A 21,779-nucleotide genomic window follows, 5' to 3' on the forward strand; every position below is an offset into this window, starting at 1 on the left:
TGTCCGTTGAGCCTGAGGTGTAGGCAGGGGTGTTGCTGGATCCTGGGAGACGCTCCGATGTGGATGGGCTGGTTCTGGCTCTGGAGCTTCCAGGCCAGCGGGAAGAGAAAGCGCGCCAGTCACTAACAGCCTGCGAATGGGCCTCCGAAGACAGGCTGGTCAGAATGCATTGAGATAAAGCTCCTGTAGCAGAGTCCCGACAGTGTCGGTGGCTTAGCTAACAGAAGTTTATTTTTCTCACATGACAGTTGGATGTGAATTGTCCAGATCACTGGGTGGCTCTGCTCTGCTGGTCGCACAGCGACCTGTGTTCCCTTTGATACACCCTCCTGCTCGGCGGCAGGACAGTAGGGGGGCCGTACCACCAGCCTGCTTAGTGCCGGTTGGCTGTGGGCCATGGCCCTTGGGGTTGCCTGCGGGTCCCCAGTAGCCCTTGCCAACACGGACCACTGGGCCCGACGACCAGGGTTTCCGACTCAGTAGGTCCCGGCCGGGGCCGGGTCCTGTGCGAGTGTGACTGGGTCACAGGTGATGTTCCTGCTGCTGCTGCTGCTCGGGGGCTCATGCTTTGAGAATGTGGAGCCTTCCAGTCATCTGGCAGGCAGGACGGGGACAGGACCCCCCGTGGTCACAGCTGTTGGCCAGAAGTGGCACATGCGTAGCACTTCAACTCACATTCCTTTTGCCGGAGCTTTGCCACATGGCCGCAGGGAGGTGGGTGGGGGTGGCTGGGAAGGCCTCCTCTCTGGGGCCGTGCCCAGCCATAGCTCTGTGGGGTGGGATGGCAGGGCGGGCTCCAGCACAGTCTGGAATCATCTGGGGAGAGAGGTGTAGCTTGGGGTTGGATTGGTCGGGGCACAGTCACGTTCGAGCCAGAGTCTGGAAGGTTACGTGTGTCTGGTGGCTCAGCAAGAGTGCAGCCGCTAGTGGAGGCAATGGTTTGCAAAGGAGAGCAGGGCAGGCTCACTCCCTCAGTAAATACTGGTGGATGGGGGAGGGGGGTGCGGGGGTGTGGCCAGGCCTGGTGTGGCAGAGGTCGGAGGGTAGATGGGCAGGGCCTGCTGGCGCAGCTGGTGGGAAGGCAAGGGTGTTTCATACGTGAAGAGTCTGGTGGTTAAGACCAGGGGTTCAGGGCTCAGCTCAGGTTCAGGTGTGTGGGCTGCTTGAGCCCGGCCCCTCTGTGTTGTGGAGCACTCTGCCCATGTCCGGGTCGCTGGCCTTGCACCGGTGCTGCGAGCTGCTCCTGGGAAATGAAGCCGCCTCTGGGCACGTCGCGGGCGCTCGGGGGCTCACCTCTGAGCACCGCTCCATGGGGAGCTTGCCCCTTTTCAGGCAGCCAGTTCCGTGTCTGGACAGCGGCGGCCATTCGCCCACTTCTCCACGGCCTCCTCCTTGATCACTGGAGACGTGCCCTTCTTGCTTCACAGGGCTGGAGTTTGAACAGCGGCATTTCAGTAACTCGGGTGTGAGCACCCCTGAGCCCTCGAATGTGGAAGTCACAGGCGTGAGCGTTCGCAGCCCTGCGGGGTGGGAAGCCCGCGTCTCGTCCTGTGCAGAGCGTCGCAGCTTGGGCGAGCTAAGACCTGCTGCCTTTGCCTCTGTCGTGTTCTCGCACACACCAGAAACAAAAGTGCACAGACCCAGTCACACACATCCTGTCAAACATACAGCTGAGACGGTGGTGTAAACCGCCAGGCGTGCCCGGAGCACCGTTTCCGCAGATGCGGTGGACTGATTGTGATTCCGGGTGAGACAGAGAGCGGCCGAGGGCCACGTGGAGTGCTGTGTCCTGTCTTGGGTCAGGCGTCTAATGGCTGGGTGCTGAAGTCAGCACTGAGCGGGAGCCGAATACTGGCCAGGCCAGTCTCTACCTCGGGGTCCCCAGCTCCGGCAGGCGGTCCCCGGAGCCCTGTGGCCACTCTGCGGACACGGGTTTCCCTCTGTGGGCTCGAACCAGCGGGGTCCTCTTCTTGAGACGTGTCTGTGAAGACCGCTTGTTCCGTTAGTCAGCGAGAACAAAGTGTGTTTCAGGTAACTCGGTTCCTTTTGCCGCTTTGCTTCATTCTGTGCGTTTCTGCCGTGGCTGTGTGCTTGTGTGTGGCCCGTCGCAGATACCGCCGCGTGCGTGCGTTTGGGTGTTGCTCCGTGTCAGACCGAGGCGGCAGGGCTCACGATCCGCTCAGGGCGCTGGCACAGGATGCGCGGCATTCCCACGCAGCGCTTTTTCATTAATAAAGGTCTTTGTTGTGACTTTTAATGGAACTGCATAAAAGTTGAGTGCAGTTCTTAAAGGTTACTTTGTTGCAAGGTAGTACACTGAACAATTTCACAAGTACTGGGATTACAGAATAATCTAATCTCCTTAGACCTTACAAAAATTTGTAGCATTGGCTCGGAGGATGTAACATTTATTTAAATGGAATTGGGTGTATACGGAGCATAAAATTTTTGTGGCCTTTCGTTTTTACTTTTGAGATCATCTCCAGTTCTGTTAAATCACTTTCTAAAACCTACCCGGTGGTCCGTCATTCGGTTGTGTTACTGTCTGATTACACCGGGGTCGTGTGTGGTTTTTGCTGCCGTGGTTTCGCAGTGAAGTTTCTCGTTCGCACATTGGACGCACACACCCGATTATTCACTCAGGAAGGGGGCCCTTGAGTCTGAGTATGTAAAATCACTGGTTTTTTAACAACTACGAGAACTTTTCCTTTTTTTCTTAAATTATTACTTGTTTATTTTCTCCTTTAATTACACTTTCCCGTCTTTTATTTCTTCCTGCTTACACCCTTTAGATTTCAGGGGTGTCCAACCTGCAAGGCCGCATGTGGCCCAGGATGGTTCTGAATGTGGCCCCACCCAAAATTGTAAATGCACTTAAACCGTTTTTCTGCCCATCAGTTTTCCTTAGTGTTTGTGTGTTTAATGTGTGGCCCAAGACAACTCTTCTTTCGGTGTGGCCCAGAGACGCCGAGAGGGTGGACCCCCTGCTAGAAGTTGCCCCGTGTTGTTCTCCGGCACTCGAAAGCTGCCCAGGCAGCCAGGACAGACCCACCTGTGCTCCTGGCTGGGGCGGGTCTGCCCTGGCTGCCCCCACTCCCTGGGCATTCACCATAGAGGGAGGGCCTGCAGCACACGGCCTCCATCGTAAGTGTCCGTTTCCTGCGCTGTTTCCCCCACTGGACAGCTCTTGGCACAGGCCTGGGTCTGCCTCATCTCCCCATGGGTGGGCGCCCACCCCGCCAGCACTTCTCAGATGTTGGTGTTGCATACAAGTTGATGGTGACAATACTTCTGAATCTTAGAAAAACGGATTTTTAAGCCTCCAAACCAGTTGGAAATGTACCAGCAGGGTTTTTTCCCCGCTCTTTTTAAACAAACCAGTTGCCTAAAAGCACTAGTAAAATTTCACTGTTGTGCTTAACCTTTCGGTATTCTCACTGCGGTCCGTTTGGTGCCTGGAGAGGCAGACTCACCGGGAGAGGGGCCATGCCGCGTGCTGCCTCGGGGACGCATGGCCCTGGACGGAACGCTCAGGGCTGGGCATCTGCCGCCTTCTGCGCAGGGTCACACCGAGCCACTTGAAGGGGGTGTTACTGAGCAGACCCTCCCATTTGTCCTTTGTCCTGTCAGCTAGCCCTGCCGCACGTGTTGAGAGGGAGAGGGGCAACTGCACGCCCCCCTGAGTTTCCAGCCGCAGCGAAGGAGAAACAGCAGTGCCAGGCTGCTCTCGGGGAGGTACTGGGGAGAAAGGCAGACCGGCGCCCCGGGCCAGGTGCACCGCACGCCCCTCTCAGCGGCCACCGTGGCCCGGCCAACCTCTCTGACTCCACGTCCTGCAGTCTCTTCTCCTCACTGTCACCTGCATTGGCCTCCTCACAGTTCCGTGGAAGTTTTCAGCACGTTCCTACCTCTGGCCTTTCACTTGACATTCCTGCTCCCTGGCTGTCTGATGGCTTCCGCCCTTCACTTCATGCAGCTTCCTGCTCAGGCGGTCACAGAGGCCCTGTCTGATGTCCCCTTCCCACCCTGGAACCCCCTGGCAGGGGGCTCTTTTTGTCTAGCTTTGAAAATGTTGCCCTTCCATTATGTTACATGCCTCGCTGCTACATATTCCTGTTTACTGTTTGGTCCTCTCACTAAAATACAGTCTCCACAAGAGCAGGGGCTTTGCTTTCTGCACTGACTAGGCCTGGTCCCTGGAACAGCGCCCGGCATGTGGCAGGTGCTCTGTAGACATTGTCACTTGTGTGAATAAACTGTGAACCTGGGGACGGTTTCTGTTTTTTTAGGTTTCATTTCTTTAAGCTAACGGAATGTATTTTATCAGCAGCAAATGATGAAACAGGCAACGTGTGTTAGCTTTAACTTCTGTTTCCGTTTTTGTAGTTCAGCTTAAGATCAATCAGTATCAGTTTGGGAACCTGATTTTCTCCTGTTGAGAAGCAGTGGTCTCCAATGGTGATGGTGCTGCTTTTTGGGTAGGGAACCTGGAACTCGTCACTGACCCTGTAGAAGCCTCAGGTCCCTCGTGGGTAAAACAGAGGCTGTGGCAATGTTGGGGTTTCAGGGTTCTGGGGTTCGCGACCTTCCCTTGCCAGGTTTGGATCTGGCTGAGAGAGGAACGCCGAGTCCACCCCACGTGGGCCTGATTGTCAGCCTTCGGGGTCCAAGCTGCGTCGGACTGTGTGCCTTGGATGTGCTGCCACCCGGAGTCCTGAGGACTGTTCCCCGATCACTGTCACTCCCCCAGCATGGGCACAGCTGGGCGTCTGCAGCTCTAAGCAAGGCCCGGAGGTTTAGTGACATTACACCCCCTCATGGGGGTGGGCGGAGGGGGGGGCAGGATTGTCACAATAGAAGAAACAAGAGGCCCAGGAGGGTCCCTAACAAATAGTACCGGTCGAGTGGAGGCCTCTGCAGGACATTTTCTCTGGAGAGAGTGGGAGCGAAGGAGAAGTGTCCGGTAACCATCCGGCTCCACTGCTGCCTCTGCTCCTGTGCGAGCCGTCATTGAGTGCCACTGTCTCCCTGCACTGTGACATTTTTCCCGTGTACTCCCTAGACTGGACTGGGAGCTCCTGGGGAGGGTCTGTGCATTGTCCCTTGAACTAAGGACTCACCATCTGCAGTGCTAACCTCCGCAGTGTCGGAGCAGGGTAGCCCCTGGAGGTGTTTGAGGAGGATGTCCTGGCGGGGAGGGCGCGGGGTGTACAACCCGGCTGTGCTTTCCCTTCTCAGATCGAGGAGGGGGCTTGAAAAGTGGACACCAAGAAAGGGAGGTGGAGATCAATTTTTTTAAAGATTTTTTAAGTAATGGTAGTCAGCACAGTTTCTGTCCATCGATGAACCTGGCTGAACAAAACAGCGCGCACCCTGGACATTTCACCGCACACAGGCTCGGCCGTGTTTCTCTCCTCCTCGGTGGAGGCTGTGGTAAGGAAGTCAGGCGCCTGCACAGAGGTGGGTGATTTGCAAATGTTAATATTAGGGTGTGTTCTCTAGTTAAAAAGTAAAGGCAAAGGGGAGAAATTAACATTGAAAGAGCATAGTGGAGTCTTTTTCTGGATAAACCGCATGCATTTGAAAAGTTAGTGTTTTGTGGGAGAGCGTGTGTGCCTGAGATCTAAGGACACTGTAAGCCCTCGTCAGCGGCAGGTGCCCTTACTAGCCAGTGGCAAGCTGCTGCTTCCCACCCGCCTGCTCCGTGCGCGGTGTCCTGGTCCGGAGCTCCCGCGGTTTCTGAGCCCTGACAGTGGTCTCTGTCACCTAGTTTCTGGCCGGCCTGGTGACAGGTGACAGCTGGAGTGCTGCTCCGCCCCCTTCAGTGGGGTGGACAGGACCTGTTTTAACTCAAAGATGGCCTTTCTTTTTCTTCACCCCGGGGCTTCCCTGGTCCTCTCCAGCCGGGATTTCATTTGCGAATTGCAGGGTCGCTGGGCAGACACGCAGTTCAGGTGCGCCCCGACTCTGAAGTCCCAGAGCTGTTACCTGTTCCATTTCAGCCTGTGCGGTGGCTCACGGGAGACATCGGGTGTGAGTCTGCTCTCTCCGCTGCGTGTTGACCTCCTTTCTTTCTTGAAAATTCATAGGGTCTTCCGTTTTCCTTGATGGCCTTAAATTTCATTTTGCGTGGATACTCGGCAAGTTCTTTCAATTCGAAGACTCATGTTCTTTAGCTCTGGGGGATTCTCCGGAACCCTTTCTTAGCTAACTTCTCGCCTCCCTTTTCTCGTTGCTGTTGTTTCCTTTCTGGAAGTCCTGTTGGATAGCGACATCTTGGGTGAATTCTCTCTGTTCTCTATTGCACCCATGTCTTTGGAGACTTCTCTCGACTTTGTATTTCAACCTATGGTAGACTTTATTTTCCTAAAATGGTCACAGCAGTATTTGTCACTCCCTACCAAGGAAGGAATTTTTCCCCTTCCCCTTGAACCTGGACAGGTTTATGACTGCGTGACCGCTGCAGCTAACGATGCAGTGGGAGGGAGTGGGAGTGACGTGCCGTGGCCTCGGGACTAGCTCGTTAGCAGGCTACAGCTTTCCACTGGTGTGCATGGCTCTCTCTCTCCCCCCTTCCCCCCTCTCCTGTGCTTGTCCTTGAAACCCAGTCTCAACCTTAACAATAAAATAGCCGGTTATTTTACCAGCAAAAATGAGTTTTAGGGTTTAGCAGAGGAATTGGCAACTCAGCGCATGCAAACTCTGGCAAACTATAGGCAAGTGCAGGGAACAAGGAGGGGAGCATTATTTTACAGAGAAAAAGGAGGACCTGGGAGGGGCCCTTACCAGCAAAGGCCCAGGGAGAGTTCGGGGTGGCGGTGGCTTCTCTTTGGCTGTGCTGGGGAGTGAAGTGAGCTTCCTTCTGCCCAGATTTGTAAAGTAAGCTGCAGCCGTGTGGCGTGCACAAGAGCTGCTCCTCAGGGCTTCCCCGCGCCACTCTGAGTGACGTTTCCTTTGTGCACACGCACACCAGCCACCACGGCGGGAGGGAGCCCAGGGCACACAGAGGGGCCGTGCAGGTGTTGCAACCTGTGGCCCTGGCTCCAGTCGCAGAGCACAGCCAGCATCGGCTGTCGGCATGTGACGGGCCTTTACATAAATTCAGTGTGTGGCCAATGCAGAGCGGGCAGGATGCATTGTCCCTGCCCGACTGTGAGCACATTGCAGGTTCAAGAGCAAAAGGAATGTTGTTTTAGCCACCAAGTTCAAGGGTAATTTCTACGTGATCAAATTTCTCATTTTGGCAATCATGTTTTTAAAAAATTTATTGAATTATAACACAATGAAATGCAGAGACTCAAGTGCCCAGTTTGATTAGTTTTGAACGCGAGGGATTCAGTTGCGGTTCCTCTTGTACGTGTTTGCCTTTCTCGTTAGGTTCTAAAGCCACCCAGGCCACCCTGGGGCTGACGCGTGTCTTCGTTTCTTAGGCTTTGCCCGTAAGATGCTCTACATATTTCTGTTGAATTAGACCAGATCGGGCGCGTTCAGGGTGGTGTGGCCGTAGACATTTTTGTTGAATTAGAGATACTTGAAAGTTTTTAAACTGTAAGAAGCTTTGTAGATATGAGTAGTTATTAATATCAAAAATACTTATTTTCCAGCCCTGACCAGTGTGGCTCAGTCAGTTGGGTATCGAGCTGCAAAGCAAAAGGTCGCTGGTTCGATTCCCAATCAGAGCACATAGCCAGGTTGTGGGTTCAGTCCCCTGTTGAGGCGCATATGAGAGTCAACTAACTGATCGATGTTTCTCTCCCACTTTCTCCCTCCCTTCCTCTCTCTCTAAAAATAAAGTTTTTTTTTCTGGCCTAAGTTGTTCAGTAGGTAAGAATTTTACAAACATGACACATTAGCGGTGACGGCGGAGCTGGGGAGTGCTACGCCCTCTCCAGGCTGCACGGCGAGGGCCACCAACAGTGTGGTGGGACCTGTGGCCCTTTCCAAGGCCGTGGCTCTCAGCCCACCATCAGCCCTCGCCCCTCCCTGTGCTTGCGGACCGGCCTGGTGAGGCACTGGTGTCGGGATTCCTTCCAATGGCCCTTATGGGACGGATCACGAGCATAACCTCAAAGAATCAGGATGTGGAACCTTCACCAACCCAGTAAGAACCCAGGACTCTCAGATCCCCACAGTGGCAACCAGCTCGCTCCTCAGCAGCAGACCGAGGGCTTTGGGCAAACTTCAGCTGGTTAACACCATGAGGGACAGGCTTGCCACAGGTCACACCCTTAGGAACAGGGCGTTGGCGGTTGCCACGGCGCACATGAATACAATATGCATGCTGTGACCTTGCTTGGCCTTGTGTCCCAGCCTGCCTGCTTCATCAGGCCTGGTGGGGCGGGGCCCCTGTGGAGCGCAGAGAGCTGGCGGCTCTGCCAGCAGCGCACCCTGAGAAGGAAGCACATCACACCGGCCGCTGCGTCCTCCGTAGCTCCTGGATGTGCTTGTAAGTGTCCACCTTGGCTTACCTTATGGCTGCAGCCCGAAGGAAAGCGATAGCATTTTTTAAAATATTTATTTTTCAGATGTACTTTTTGCTTAATTAAAACGCTGTTCTATTCCTGTAGGGTAGAAACAGTGCTGGGGACCTGGTAGAAGACATTTTGCTTCTATTGGGTCTGTTTCCCAGAACAATCGAACAGCAGTGCCCAGCTGATTTTCTTGTAATGCAAGGAAGCGCAGGGGCTCTCTGCCTTTGGGGGTCTGCGCCTGCCCACCCGCACTGTGGTTTGTTCGCACCTGAGGCTCTGAAACAGTGGCTCTTCTCGGTGGTGATGTGGTTTTTGCAAGTTCCGAATGGCAACTGGATTGTTCGTTTGTTTGTACATTTTTGGACATTTTCCCTTAAGGTTTTATGAGAATACTTTATCAGAGTGAGATGGAGATCGTTCTTGAGGCTTTACATGCCGTAAGAGAGTTGTATCCATAGCCTTTTACTTTCCTGTTTTCCTAGGGTGGGAGAAGTGTTGAGGGGGACGGAGGAGCTCCGTCACCAGCACGCATTTCGTTTCAGCAGGCGAAGGGCTGTGTTGGTCCTAAGGAGTTAGGACTATAAAGCTGACACTGGTGGGCTTGGGAGTGAATCCCCCTCTCGCCGCTTTCTGAAGGCTCCTTCCTCTGTTACCAGCTATGATGTCCTTCGTCCCTGCTGAGCTGCCCTTGAGAACCCCCAGAGCTGAGACATTTGGTTCCCACTGGTTCCCACTGTTTCCCACGGGGTGGCTGTGGGCCTCAACTCCTTGCCGGGGGTGGGCATCAACCCGCTGGGAGAGGATGCGTCCCACCCTCAGGGATCCTGGCCAGACCTTGACCCCGGGGACCTTTGGAGAAACTCAGTGCTCGTCTTTCTCCCAGTTGCAGGCTTGCCCTGTCACTCAACAAGTCTCTCTCTCTCACACACCACGGGGTGCCGCGCCTTCCACTCTGTGTCTGACCCTGTCTGACCCTGTCCGCCCCGTTCTTCCAGGTGTCCCTCAGGCCTTCTCCCGAGTTGGCGCCACCTGTCCATGCCAAGTGAGTGCAGACTGCTTGCTGGCCGTCACTCTGGACCGGAGGCTGTCATCCCGGGAAGGCCCCTGACTTCTGTTTGTGCTTCTTTTGTAAAACGGAAGGTCTTGATTTTACACAGTGTTTTGGTCCCGAGAATTTTTAGGTGACATCAAGTGAAAAATTTCCGCCTGTGTTGCTAACGTGGCATTTTCATTTCCCTTCACAGGTCAACTTCGTGGCGGGCCAGCTCTTTGCCTTGCTGGCAGCTCTCTGGTTCCGAACCTACCTGCATTCAAGCAAAACGAGCTCTTTTGTAAGACATGTCGTTGCCACGCTTTTGGGCCTTTATCTTGCACTTTTTTGCTTTGGATGGTAAGTATTTTTATTTGAATGAAGATTTTGGACATCTTTATGAATGGAGTGTGTAGAAAGGTGCATGCTGTAGGGTTTTGTGCTTATATTTACTTACACTATTTTATCATGCTTATTTTAATAGAAAAAAACAGCGGGGAATGGGCTCTGTCTCTTCAGCGGGGGCACAGGGCACGTAACTATTCATCGTGTACGGAAAAGGGCCGATGAAGGACAGAGACGTTTTACTCCATCATGAGTCGTTCTTTTTTCCTATTTTGCAGATTTTATGCCAAGACAAAGAGACCATGTAAAATAGTTTAAAATTTTTTTATTTCTGTGCAGGAGACTTCTACGAGTCCAGTAAAGCCCGTTGGTGGAACTGTATTCCATGTTGTAGATTCTTCCATTAGCGAGAAGAGGTGTTTTGTTTGTGTGGTGGGAAGAATTATTTATGATGGAAAGCTCTCATTTATGACCCTTCACGTGTTCTGTGGGAATTTCCTCGGGGCTGCCCCAAGGGTTTGCATTCAGAAGTGCCCCCCCACTGTTGGTGCTAGTGGCTGGCTGTGAGACAGAAGCATGAGGAGCAGAGACCCTCAGTGGCGGGGCTTCTCAGTGGTTTCCTCGGCGTCTCCCTTTCCAGGGAGCCCTGTGCTGCCGGCCGCTGGCTCCCCGTGCAGAGACCAGCTGCCTGGGCTGCTATTTCCGCAGGCTCTGCTTCGGGATCGAAGTTCCCTGAGAACACGGAAATGCACCCCCTGCCTGGGGGCTCAGCTGCTTCTCTTGTGGGGGAGTGGCCATGGGACTTGGGTAATGCCTCTGCATTCCTTCTAGGGTGCTGTTTCTGATTCTTGTGAGCACTGGAATAGACACAACTTCTTTGTCTACTTTTGCCTCTGGCAAGTGCAGATGTTTCCTAGAAACCTATGAAAATCAGTCAGTCCCTCCCATACTGCCCGGTGAGCGGTCTTAGGGTAGGCGTGGTGTGTGTCGTCCTCAGATTTGAGTGTGATCTCTTGTCACGAGTGTACGTGTGTGATATGGTCTTTCCCGTAAGTCAGCTGAGCAGCCGGGCACCAAGGAATGGACCAGAACCACACACAGTAACTCTGCTCTTCACTCAGCTTCTGTTGAATGCAGGTTCACTCAGAGTAGAGCATCCACAGACATTACTGTCCTACTCACACTGTGACAGTCTAAGAGGATTCACACTCACACACACACACACACACACACAGAGCAATCAGTGGGGGATGACCAACCCGAGTCCCAGAGGCTCAGTCTGCAGGTCTGGGAGATGGCACGGTGGATAAGGGAGTTGTCAGCATCTTGCAAGGAAGGGTCTCGGGAGCCAGGTGGGCAGCAGGGCAGACCAAGTCCTCCGTCCAGCAAGGCAGAGCCTCCGGCAGCTGATGCGAAGGGAGACCAGCATGGCATGGAGCGGCCCTCTGGGGTGTGGAGCTGGGCGGTCTCAGCAGTGGTCTGCAGTCTGCCTCAGTTATGCCCTTGAGAGTGGTGTTCCCCACATTTCTGGGTCTCTTGATTAGAGTCTTGGCGTCCCCGATGGTGAGTGGGGAATCTCCCCAGGAGCCTGTCTGGGGGTGGTCCCGCTCTGCGGTCACGACTGTCCTGACTACGGGGGCAGATATCTTGGATATGTCTCCTTGCCTGATGTGTCTAGAGTGACTTACGTGGTTTCCCTCCTGAACCAAAGTGTCATGGCTGCCTGGCAGCTGTCTCTGGGGACATGAGTGACTCCACTTTGTTTTATTTACTGTATGCTGTCTTCACCGGACCAGTGCCATCTGATTGGTCCTGCTCTCCACATCTCTTCATTCAGAGCAAATGTGGTCTTTCCCCTCCTTCGTAGCATCAAATCTATATCATCAAAATTTCCTTAGGTTTCGCAGGTGACTCTGTAAAATTCTTGTAATACATCGTGCCGTGGGGTAATGTGTGCGTGAGTGTGCGGGCATGTGCTGTAACTATATATTGTGGCGCTTTTTTAGATACAAAAGTAACAATAATGACATGGGCACTCACATCCCCACTCCTTAGCTTTAACAGTGACTGAAATTCCACCTTTCCTACTTTATCCTTCCCCTGACTTTGTCTTCTGGAGTATTCTAAAGAGTATCTCAGGGTACACATTTCACTCAAATACGTCAGTACTCAGTGTGTATTTGGGTGTAGCATATTTTAGGGGGTCGTTTGGGAAGGCTTGTAGTTTAGGGACCCTTTGTGGGGGCTCATAAACGGGGGCAGACGGAAGGGGGGCGCTGTTGCTGTGCTTAGAGGGCCCTGCGGAGGGGCCTTCCCAGGGGCTTTGTGACAGAGGAACCTGCCCTCAGGCCAGGTACTCCTACCTGTGTCAAATTACCTGTGATAACCAGGGTTTTATAGTACAGTTCTCTGCCCTTTTCTTGAAGGAGAGCCTTTTTCTTATCCCTTTCTCTGGGAAGAGAGATTGTTTCTGCCCTTGTACCAGGTGTGCGGTCCCTTTGCTAATCAGCCTGACCGGGAGGCAGAGGCCTTTCCTCTCCCATGTGAGCACTTTGTGATTTTAGCCGCGAAGGTGACAGAGCCTCACAAGGTCCCCCCCCCCCTTCCGGAGGACGGTCTGGCAGCACTCTGAACACACGGTGGGCCGTCCCGCCTGCTTCCGTTTGGGCTCAGCCTCTCCCTTTTTCCTTGGAGTATCATTTACAACTTCTTTTCAACTGAGAATTAACTGACACTTCCATGATTTCTTAACTATCTTTGGTGACAGTGTAGGTAATGCCAGGGACCTTCCACCGTGGGTCAGACAGACCTGACTCCACTCCGGGCGCCTTGACCGGGCAGCTGGGTGCCTTGGGCGTGTCGCTTGGCCTCTCCCAGCACCACTTCCCTCCTGTGCAGGATGGGCCGGCGATGGCCGGGAGGGCGGAGAGAGGCAGTGCCGCGGATGGGGCTTGCTTCGCAGAGCAGTGGCCCCTCCTGAGCGCGGAGGGCTCCTCCGGCCCTCCGTGCTCCTGCCGTCACCACCACCGTGGAGTCGGTGGCCAGACAGGAACGTGCGTGTCTGCCCAGTCTCTCTGTTCAGGGTGTGTCGTTGGTGTTAAAGTGGCCAGTGCGTCAGTCTCTCTAGACTGGACGCTCTCCGGGGACAGAGGCTGTGCCATCGGCTCTTTGTTTTCAGTGCCCAGACCGCGCCTGTCCGAAAGTGGTCGCTCGGTGAAGCTCAGAGGAACACAGAGGAGTTTCCCAACCTTTTACCACACGTGCGCTCTTCTGCTAAAACTAGATTTTTACTTGCCGTTAGTGTGAGTTGAAGTTCCGCATAAGTGAAATGTGATGTCAAAAGCACAGTGAGGCTGCAGGGCGAAGGACTGCTCTGTTTTCAGAGCGCTTCGGCGTCTGGAAAGATCGTGACGCACAGTCCGGGGGGTCCGCCCCACCTCCCCCTCGAAGGACCAGCCAACAAGTGTCCAGAAAGAAACAACTTCGGCTTCAGTGTCAGCGAGGGTGTAAGGAGGCACGTGGCCTTCCAGCGCGGCCCTGAGTGAGGAGGACTGGGTGAGCACAGACCACTCAAGGCGCCGTCTGACCTGCCTTTCACACTCGCAATGCCGCCCAGTCGAGGGCGGCAGGCGGGCCGTCCCACACGTCTCCGCCAGTCCTGGCAGCTAGTGGGCGCCGCTGGTTGTGCATCACGCTTGTTTCACTCACGAGGACAAGTGGGGTGCTGCGCAGGGCAAGTCACAGAGACAGTCCCCAGGACTCCAGCGGCTGCTTGTCACGCGGTCCGTGAGGCAGGCAAGCGCGGGGCCACGAGACAGCAGCAAAGGCTTGCGCGGCCCCGGGGCTGGCACCCCAAACGGTGCCACGTGCACCCTCCGACCCTGGTGCCGGGGCCTGGGCACCCACCGTGATGTAAGGAGAAACGAAACTCAGCTTCTGTGCCGTCACATGCTCTTCACGTTCCAAGGAAAGTTACTCATAGAAAAGGAAACGTTTGTCGCCAAGAGCCCGCAAACTTGGTTGGACAAGTATCTCTAACGAGTTGCATTTGCACTTAGCAAAGCCCTTAGGTGTGTCTGGCTGCCCTCAACACCTCCACGTCAAGTCTGTTGGTGAGCTGCGAGTGCCGGCAGGCACTTGGGGCAGGCAGTTAATTCGGAAAGTGTGTGTCACCGTCATGTTTTAGCTTCTGTTTCATCCATGCTCACACACATGTGCTGCGTCCTGCGGCTGCAGTGACACTTGGGCCCGTGCGTGTGCCCTGTTGTGAAGCCTGTTCCTTGTTCGTCACATCTCCATGGGAAACACGTTTGAAAATGTGCGTAACGTTGCCACATTGGAGTTGCCTGTTATTCCATAATGATTAGGTTTAAAAGTCATTTTAATCATAGGTTAGCAGTCCTTATAAATAGTGTGCAGTGGTTTGAACACATTTTCCTAAAGTATGTGCGCCGTCCAAGGGTAGAGGCAGTCGAAAGCGTGCGTGTGCACAAGTGTGTGATCTGGGACAGTTCGGGTTGATTTTAGAACCAGAGGTCCTGACCGTGCTTTGCCTGAGTTTTGTGGAATGGCTGGGTAGATTGGTTCTCTCATTTGGTGGTGGACACCTGTGTCAGAACGGTGGGAACGCTGTCCTCCCGGCCGGAAGGACCTGGAGGTCGGTGCCTGCTCATTGAGGACTGAGTGGGTCCGTGGCGGAAGCGGGTCTGGCCAAGACACCCTGTTCTCTGAGTGGGTAGATCGGGTGCACGTGCTCTTGAGCGAAGTCTCAAGTTCAGTGTCTTTGCTGTTTTGTGAGTAATCTGTGGGATGCGGGGCTGCCTTCTGGGTTTGGGCTCATTTTTTCCAGCTTTCCTGGGGTTTGCGGTGTGGGCTTCCCCCTCGGGGTGTTCATGGGATGCTAGGCTTCGGAGCTTCAGTTTTCATCTGGGAATGCTCCGTGCCACGTGGAAGCACTCGGAAGCCTAAACTGCTGGACCTGGCATTTGTGAGCGGCGTCCGCCCGTGTAACAGCGTTCTCTCTCTTCACAGGTACGCCCTACACTTCCTGGTCCAAAGCGGGATCTCCTACTGCATCATGATCGGGGTGGGAGTGGAGGCCATGCACAAGTAAGTGGTCGCTTCGCGAACACGTACATAAACGCGTGCTCCCCTCTAGCACAACTGGAGCAACAGAGAGTGTTACCCCATTAGCAGTGATCCTGAACTGTGACTGCTTTTCAAGAACTGTCACAAATGCAAAGACGAAACCGCCGGTGCTCACCTCTCGTCTGTCTGACTGGAGCCGGGGCTCTCGCCCGCAGAGCCGCAGACACGCAGGCCAGGAACACGCTGGCGTGTGCTGTCCTGTGCGCTGCAGGAGGTGCCGCAGCAGCCCTGGCCTCCACCCCCTGTAGGCCAGTAGCACCTCCCCACAAGCTGTGATAGCCGTGAATGTTTCCAGATATTTCCAGGTGTCCCTCACGGGGCAAAACTGCTTCCACTTAAGACCACTGGCTTAACCAAAGGGGTGACGGCTGTGGAGAGGAGTGAGGCGGACTGGAGAGAGGCTTAGAAGGTAGAGTTGGAGGGCTTTGTGACCGATGGGAAGTGCAGGTGGGGCGAAGGTGTCCAGGATGGGTCCTGGCTGCTGGCTTGAGCTGGCAGGGTAGCTGGAAGCCCCATTTCCTGATTAGGGAACGCTGGAGGCAGGGGGGTGTTCAGGGATAAACGTTTCAAGTGAGTATATATTAAGCATCTAAAACAGCGCTTAGCCCGTAGTAAACACTCAGGGCATCTTTGCTGGATAAACGCATGTTACTTACTGGGAGCTGGGTGTGGAGGTCTAGGTGTGACATGGGAGTTGGGGGTAGAGGTCTGTGCAGCTCCCTGGGTCGAACCCTGGGGGCAGAGTGTGCCAGCGGATCCTAAGCCTCTGATGATACGTGCACTGTGTTTCTGAATTCCGAAACACGCAGGACTCCACGGATTTGACAGGAAGTCTGGACCTAGAGCTGAGGGATTGGCTCTCCAGTGTGGGCGGGCGTGGTGGGCGCCCCTCTGTTGTGCCCCTGTCTCCTCTCAGTTTCCGTGGGTGCCACCTGCTGTTCTCTAGACCTGTGCGGCCACTCGCCACATGGCCCCTGCGACTGTCGAGTCATTAGGACCTAAAATTCAGTTGCTCAGTCACCCTGGCCACAGGTCACGTGCACAGTGGTCCCAGGTGGCTGCCGGCTGCCGTGGTGGACGGGGCTGCAGAGAGAGCGCGTCCCTGCACTCACATGGGGGCGCCACCGCTGCAGAGACTCGGGCCGTGTGACGTCATGGGTCAGCCTTTGCAGGGGGCGTCCCAGAGGAGCACGCAGGTGCTTTAGGTACTCGGCAGGGTTTCCGGGTGGGGGTTGACTCTACGGAGGAGCTGCTGGGGGATGTGATGGTCTAGCGCAGTGGCTGCTACTGTCGGCAGTGAGGGCGAGGTGGGCGATTGACTCGGAAAGTGTGCGTCAGTCTCTCTTCGCTGCAGTCGGTTCCCTTTCCTACCCACGAGTACACACAATGAAATCGAGTTTTTTTTTCTCCTCTCTCACTTGTTATCCACATACGCTTGTTTTCTTCCGTTCGGACTGCGCGTCATAGGTCAGACCTGAGGAACTTCTCTTAAACATGCCACATGGGACGGACGGCCTTCCTGTGTGTAGTTCCCAGGCAGCACACGGGACACAGCTCTGTGTGTTCCTTTGGGTCGAACCGCACGTGCTGTGTGCGGCGCGTCTTGTTGGACGGCGGGTTTACGTCTTCAGGACGAAGCATGCGGACTCCCTGAGAGCTGCCCCGTCTAAAAATTCACGACTCCGTCTACTTCGTGGGTTTACTAGCGTGGTTGCCGCGCTCCGCATGCACGACACGTGAGAAAAGCTTCACGGTCGTGGCCTCATTTATTGAACACTCACGTACGTTGTAGTGTTCTGATCCATATCTGTCTCCCTTGAAACGTAATTTAGTCTAGAATTCAGTGCTTTTTCCAGTGTGTATTTTCACAGAAGCTTTGAAATTTTTGAGGAACAGAACTGACAACCCTAGGGAGTTAGAACGTCCCGTGTGAGGACGGTAGTGCTCCTGCGCTGGTTCGGGGAGGACACTCGAGGCAGCGCCCTCAGAGGTCAGACGAGGTAGCGCAGGTGCGCGACCTTCTCTCGGCCTTGTCAGATGCTGCTTGTTAGAGCTGTCGCCGAGGTCTGTGCTGTGTGTGTGCTTTAAGATGACTTGTGGGGAGATGCTGGGTGATTTCTCCTTCTAGCCTTAGAAGACGTCCCTGTGCCTAGAGGTCACGAGGTCTGTTTCCGGGCACCCGTGCAGTGCAGAGGCAGGGGGACCCTTTTGCCAGGACTTTCTCTCTGGCTTGGCCCAGAGACCTGGAGCTTGCGTGCTTCAGCCTGAGCCCTGAAGTTTGCCCTGGGCCTGCCCTTCCCAGTCCTCTGTCCCCAGACCCTTTCCCTGGGCTGTGAGACATTCTGTCCCTGTCCTGCCACTTTCTTCGGCCTGGACCCTGGGCCGTCAGCTCCAGGGTAGGGGTCGGGGGGTGGTCGGCTGTGGAGCACGCCCCTCATGCAGGAGGTGTGGGTGGGGGGCCCAAGCGCACCGTGTCCAAGTCTGAGGGAGCCACGAGCAAGATGCGTGGGGCCGACCTTCCTGAGGGACACAGGCGCTGCGGGGGGAGTGCAGAAGGACCTCCTGGCCGGGCGGAGAGCAAGGCGAAGGCGTCGGTCAGGAGGGAGCGTGACGGGGTGCTGCCGGCTTAGCCCACGGCCTGATGCAGGTGTGCTGGTCCGTGTGGGGCTCATGCTGTGCAAGGGCTCGTCACATCCACAGGGACGGTCTGGAGGCCAGCCGTCTCTCTGGCTGGAGCGCTGGTGTCGGGCTGTCCTGTCGGCGGGGAAGCGGATGAAGTGCACAGGACTGGTGTGCTGAGGGAGGTGGGCGGGGCGGGGCAGGGCAGGGCTCTCACTTCTCTAACCCGGTGTTTCTCTAGCACACACCACTCACAAGCAGACACACGCGCGCCCTGCCTACAGCACTGCGTGAGGGACTGCTCCCGGGTGCATGTCGCTGTGCACCATAGCCGGCCACGGCCAGGCAGGGCTGTGCGGTGGGTGTTGTCTATGTCCACAGAGTACCCACCCGGAAATCCGGCCGAGTGGCCACACAGTCAGAAGGCACGTGCCGGTGTTTGAAGTTGCCTCGTTCCCGTCACGGTCTGCCTCTGCCTCTCGAGTGCCAGTGTCCTTGGAGCCTGGACCTTGTCTGTCTCCACTCTGAGCTGGACCAAGGGCCTGCCCAGTGCCGGGCACAGGTAGCGTCTCGCACACGCTCTTTGAAAGAGTGAGTGGGGGACATGGCTGTTTTTCTTCCCCCACAACCAGCCCTTGGCCTTGTTCTCCAAGAACATACTCTTGCTCAGCTGGTTGGAGTGTTGTCCCTTTCACCAAAAGGTTACAGGTTCGATCCCCAGTCAGGGTGCTCACGGGAGGCAACCGATCGACCCTCTTTTCTCACATCGATGCTTCTCTCTTCCTTCCTCTAGCTTTAAAAAGCCAATAAACACGTCTTTAGGAGAGGATTTTATAAAAAAACATAATCTTTGTGAGTATTTTCCTGTTCTGGAAAATACTAAGTCTCTTTCCTCCTTAGGCTTTTCCCACTCTGTTCCTCTGGAGAGTTCTCCTTCCTTCTCCCGTCCCGTCCCGCCGATGCTTCAGAGTTCACTTTAACATCATGTCCTTAGACGGCCTTGTCCAGATGCTGTAACCTGGGACAGGTTCTCTGTCACACACCCATGGAGTTGTCCCCCCTCCCTCGGAGAACTGTCTCCCTCTTTCCTTGTAAACGTGTGACTGGGTTTGGAGAGGGACGTGCTCTGCCTGCCCAGATTGCGGGCCCTGGGGCTGCCGTCCTGTGGTGCCTGCCTGTGGCCTCTGCATGTGCATCGTACCTGGGGACTGCGTGTCCTCCGTGCGCATCAGAGTGAGTGGCGCATGATAACGTGACTTCTGCAGGACAGCAGTCCTTGCCAAGCAGCCCCCGAGACCCCTGGCTTTCAGGCCTCCTCTTGACCCTCCTTTGGGACCTCTGGGGGCCTCACAGGGTGGCCCCGGGGAGTTTTGTGAACAGCTAATGTGGCAGCCCCAGCTTTTTCCTGCACCCAGATCCGGGTTCCAGCCTGGTTCTCTGTCCTGGGCATCTGCTGGGCTTCACTTTGATCTCTGCTTCCTGGGAGAGCAGACTGGGGTGGGGAGGAGAGACAGGAGGAAGGGTGAGGGTGGTGCAGAGGGAGAGCCCCTCCCACTTGGGTTAGAGAGCGGGAGGGTGCAATTGTGTCTTAGGCATCCCCACCTGGGAGGAGGCAGGCACTTCCCTGGAGAAGGCGGCGCAGTGGGCTGGCTGCTGGGTATTCCGGTGCGCTAATTAATAAGCTTCTGTGGACGAGGGGGGGAAGCTAAGCGCTCTTCGTGGTGGTTTTCTGTTTTAACTTCTCTGTGGAAAACTTGTTTTGAGTTCCAGGAAGTCTCAGAGTTTTGGAACTCAGCACAAGGAAGCTCCATTATTTAAACGTAAACAGCAGACCTGGGGGGTGGTTAAAATGGGAAGGGCGGAAAAGCCTGCTGATCTGGAGAATTGAGCCGAAGTATTTTCTCGATGACTCAGCAAGTAACGTTCAACAAACAGCTGACCTGACGAAACGTAAAAGATGTTGAGAGAGATAGTAAAACGGCAGGGATCGTGCGGGCAGCCGAGCTGGGATTGAACAGGATTGAAGGCCTTGTCAACACCCACCGCCCCGAGGCCCAGCTCTCCGCCACTTTGAGCGAGCATTTCCGAGCGCCGAGGTGTTTCCAGAGACGCAGCGCGGACGAGCACGTGGTGCTTGGCCACCGCAACGCACTGTTCGCTGGGGGACGTGAAGGCTGTCACTCATGCAGCAGATACCTGTTATGCCGACGCTGGGGACGCTGGGGTCCAGTGGCAGATGAAAAGCCAGGCTGTCTCCACAACACACTTCCCGTCAGCCTCGCCACGCCCCTGCGACAGCTGTCGGAGGGCGAGCCGTGCCCACGTGCCGAGGGCGGGGTGTGAGGAGGAGGGACAGGTGCAGGCACCCGCTGTTCACTGCAGGCTCAGCAGAAGCACAGTGTGGTATGTGGTGTTAAGTAGAATTGTGCGAAAGCATGTTTTTTTTAAAATTGGGCACTCCTACAAAGTACTTTCCTCAGATCCCTCTTCATTGACAATAAACTCAAGCAGCTGGCCAGGCCCCGGGAGAAGGTCGGATTGAGGCTCGGGCTTGCACTGGGTGGCCATCGCAGTTGACCGGGTGAGCACTGGTTTGAGTCGCACCTGCATGGTTTGAATTCAGGCCCTGCCAGATGCTCATTAGCTTGGGGACCGTGGCCAAGTCCCTTTCCCTTCCTGGGTCCAAAGTAGATTGAACCAGTGACTCAGCTGAATATGGGCGTCCAGGCGAGCTTTGCCTGCACAAGAGGGCCTGGCCACCAAGAAGAGGTGCTCAAATTCTGGGGGTGCCTCCAGAGGCCGTTCTCAGTGACACAGTATTTCCCGTGACGTCACGGTGGGGCTTGTTGTCAGTGTGCGCGCTCTCACAGTCACTGCTGTGCACGGCAGTGCCGTGCTTCTCGCTGCAGAGGGTGGCTCTTGGGCAGGATAGCTGTTGGGCAGGGGTGCCATGCCTTTCCCTCAGCCCCCTCGAGTGGACGGATGCTGGCCGCGCAGAGGGCGAGGTGGTCCGTGCAGTTCTGGTCGGTTGAGTGGTGGTTTGCTCTCGCTTTTGAGTCTTTTTTTTTTTTTTAACATCTCTGGTTTTGGTTTGGTTGAGTGTTCTCAGATCATATTCCTTCGTGCTCCAGGCCTTAAGTAGCGTGGTTGGGTGGGCCGACTTGCAGCCCTGTTCACGTCGCCTTTTCTATTCAGGTTCCCTGCCCTTAGCTCACCTTAGAGCCGCGGCCTGGGGACTGGGCAGTTTGAGCTGAGGCAGCCTTTATGTCGATCCACCTGGACCCTGCAGAGCGGATGGTCCAGTCCATGTCCCCCCCCCCACGAGCCGCCACTACTAAGGAGACTCGTGCAGCACAATCCCTGATAAAAGTGCCATTGTGAGATGCCAGAGCTCCCCAAGGACAGGACGGTGATCCTGGCAATGCTTCTGGCAGACGGAAGCCTTGAGTTGCGCAAAAACCTGATCTCACGAGGTTAATTAGCAGTGGTTAGCGGCTCGGCAGGAACTCCGGGGAAAATGCTCACTGCACTGAGGACAGCCCTGAGGCCCCCTGAGAGGGAGTAGAGTCTGGCAGGAAGGAAGCCAGGCCCCTGGGTCTTCTCTCTTATGCTCTCTGGGGACCGTGTTCGAAAGTGGTTTGGAATACAGCTGTCCATTCGGTGTTGCTGTGCTAGAAGTTGACTTTCACTTGGAAAACCACAAGTAATTCTAAACTCTGTTTTGTGCTGTCCTTGTATTAGTTAATGTTGCAGTCATTACCGTGTGTCAGCGATCGCTCACAGTGTGAGCAGTGCCACTTAATCCTGGCTCAGCCCTCGCAGGTGGGCGTGCAGTCCTGTCTCAGAGAGCGCGGTGAGTCATTGGTAGATGCAGCCGGTGTGGACTGCACCCAGGGCCGCGCCTTTTCCTGCTGCGCTGTGTGGGGAGCCAGCACAGGCAGGCTTTGTGCGGGCAGGTTCTCTCCCGTCCAGCAAAGGTGCAAAAGGATGCTGCGGCCTTTGGCACACTGTGCTTAGGAGGAAAGGTTTTTAAATATTCTCAGTTCCCATAGGAAGGAACACCTGTTAGTGGTGGTAGGGAAGAGGATGTCCAGGTCCTGCTGGATCTCTGAAAAATTTGTAGGACCCGGCACCCCTCCATAAAATCCTGCACTCAGGAAAAAGCG

The 21,779-nt window shown here is 55.2% G+C and overlaps 1 protein-coding gene across 4 annotated transcripts in view; it reads left to right on the plus strand.

The window, feature by feature from the left end:
* Nucleotides 1–21,779, plus strand: part of MBOAT2 (membrane bound glycerophospholipid O-acyltransferase 2) — a 73,459-nt gene that overhangs the window by 12,272 nt on the left and 39,408 nt on the right. For 2 of the 4 annotated variants that reach the window (XM_071221586.1, XM_045189583.2), the window contains exons 1-3: nt 8,314–8,446; nt 9,716–9,861; nt 14,878–14,955. Coding sequence is in view for 3 of the 4 variants with exons in the window: in XM_045189583.2 (XP_045045518.2) it covers nt 14,924–14,955 (32 nt within the window). In the remaining variant the exon portion in view is untranslated. Of the gene's footprint in view, nt 1–8,313; nt 8,447–9,715; nt 9,862–14,877; nt 14,956–21,779 lie in introns of those variants that run through there. The other 2 variants (XM_053925290.2, XM_053925289.2) reach the window with 1 other exon arrangement.

This window comes from Desmodus rotundus, chromosome 5, assembly GCF_022682495.2.
Source record: "Desmodus rotundus isolate HL8 chromosome 5, HLdesRot8A.1, whole genome shotgun sequence".
Lineage (NCBI taxonomy): Eukaryota > Metazoa > Chordata > Mammalia > Chiroptera > Phyllostomidae > Desmodus > Desmodus rotundus.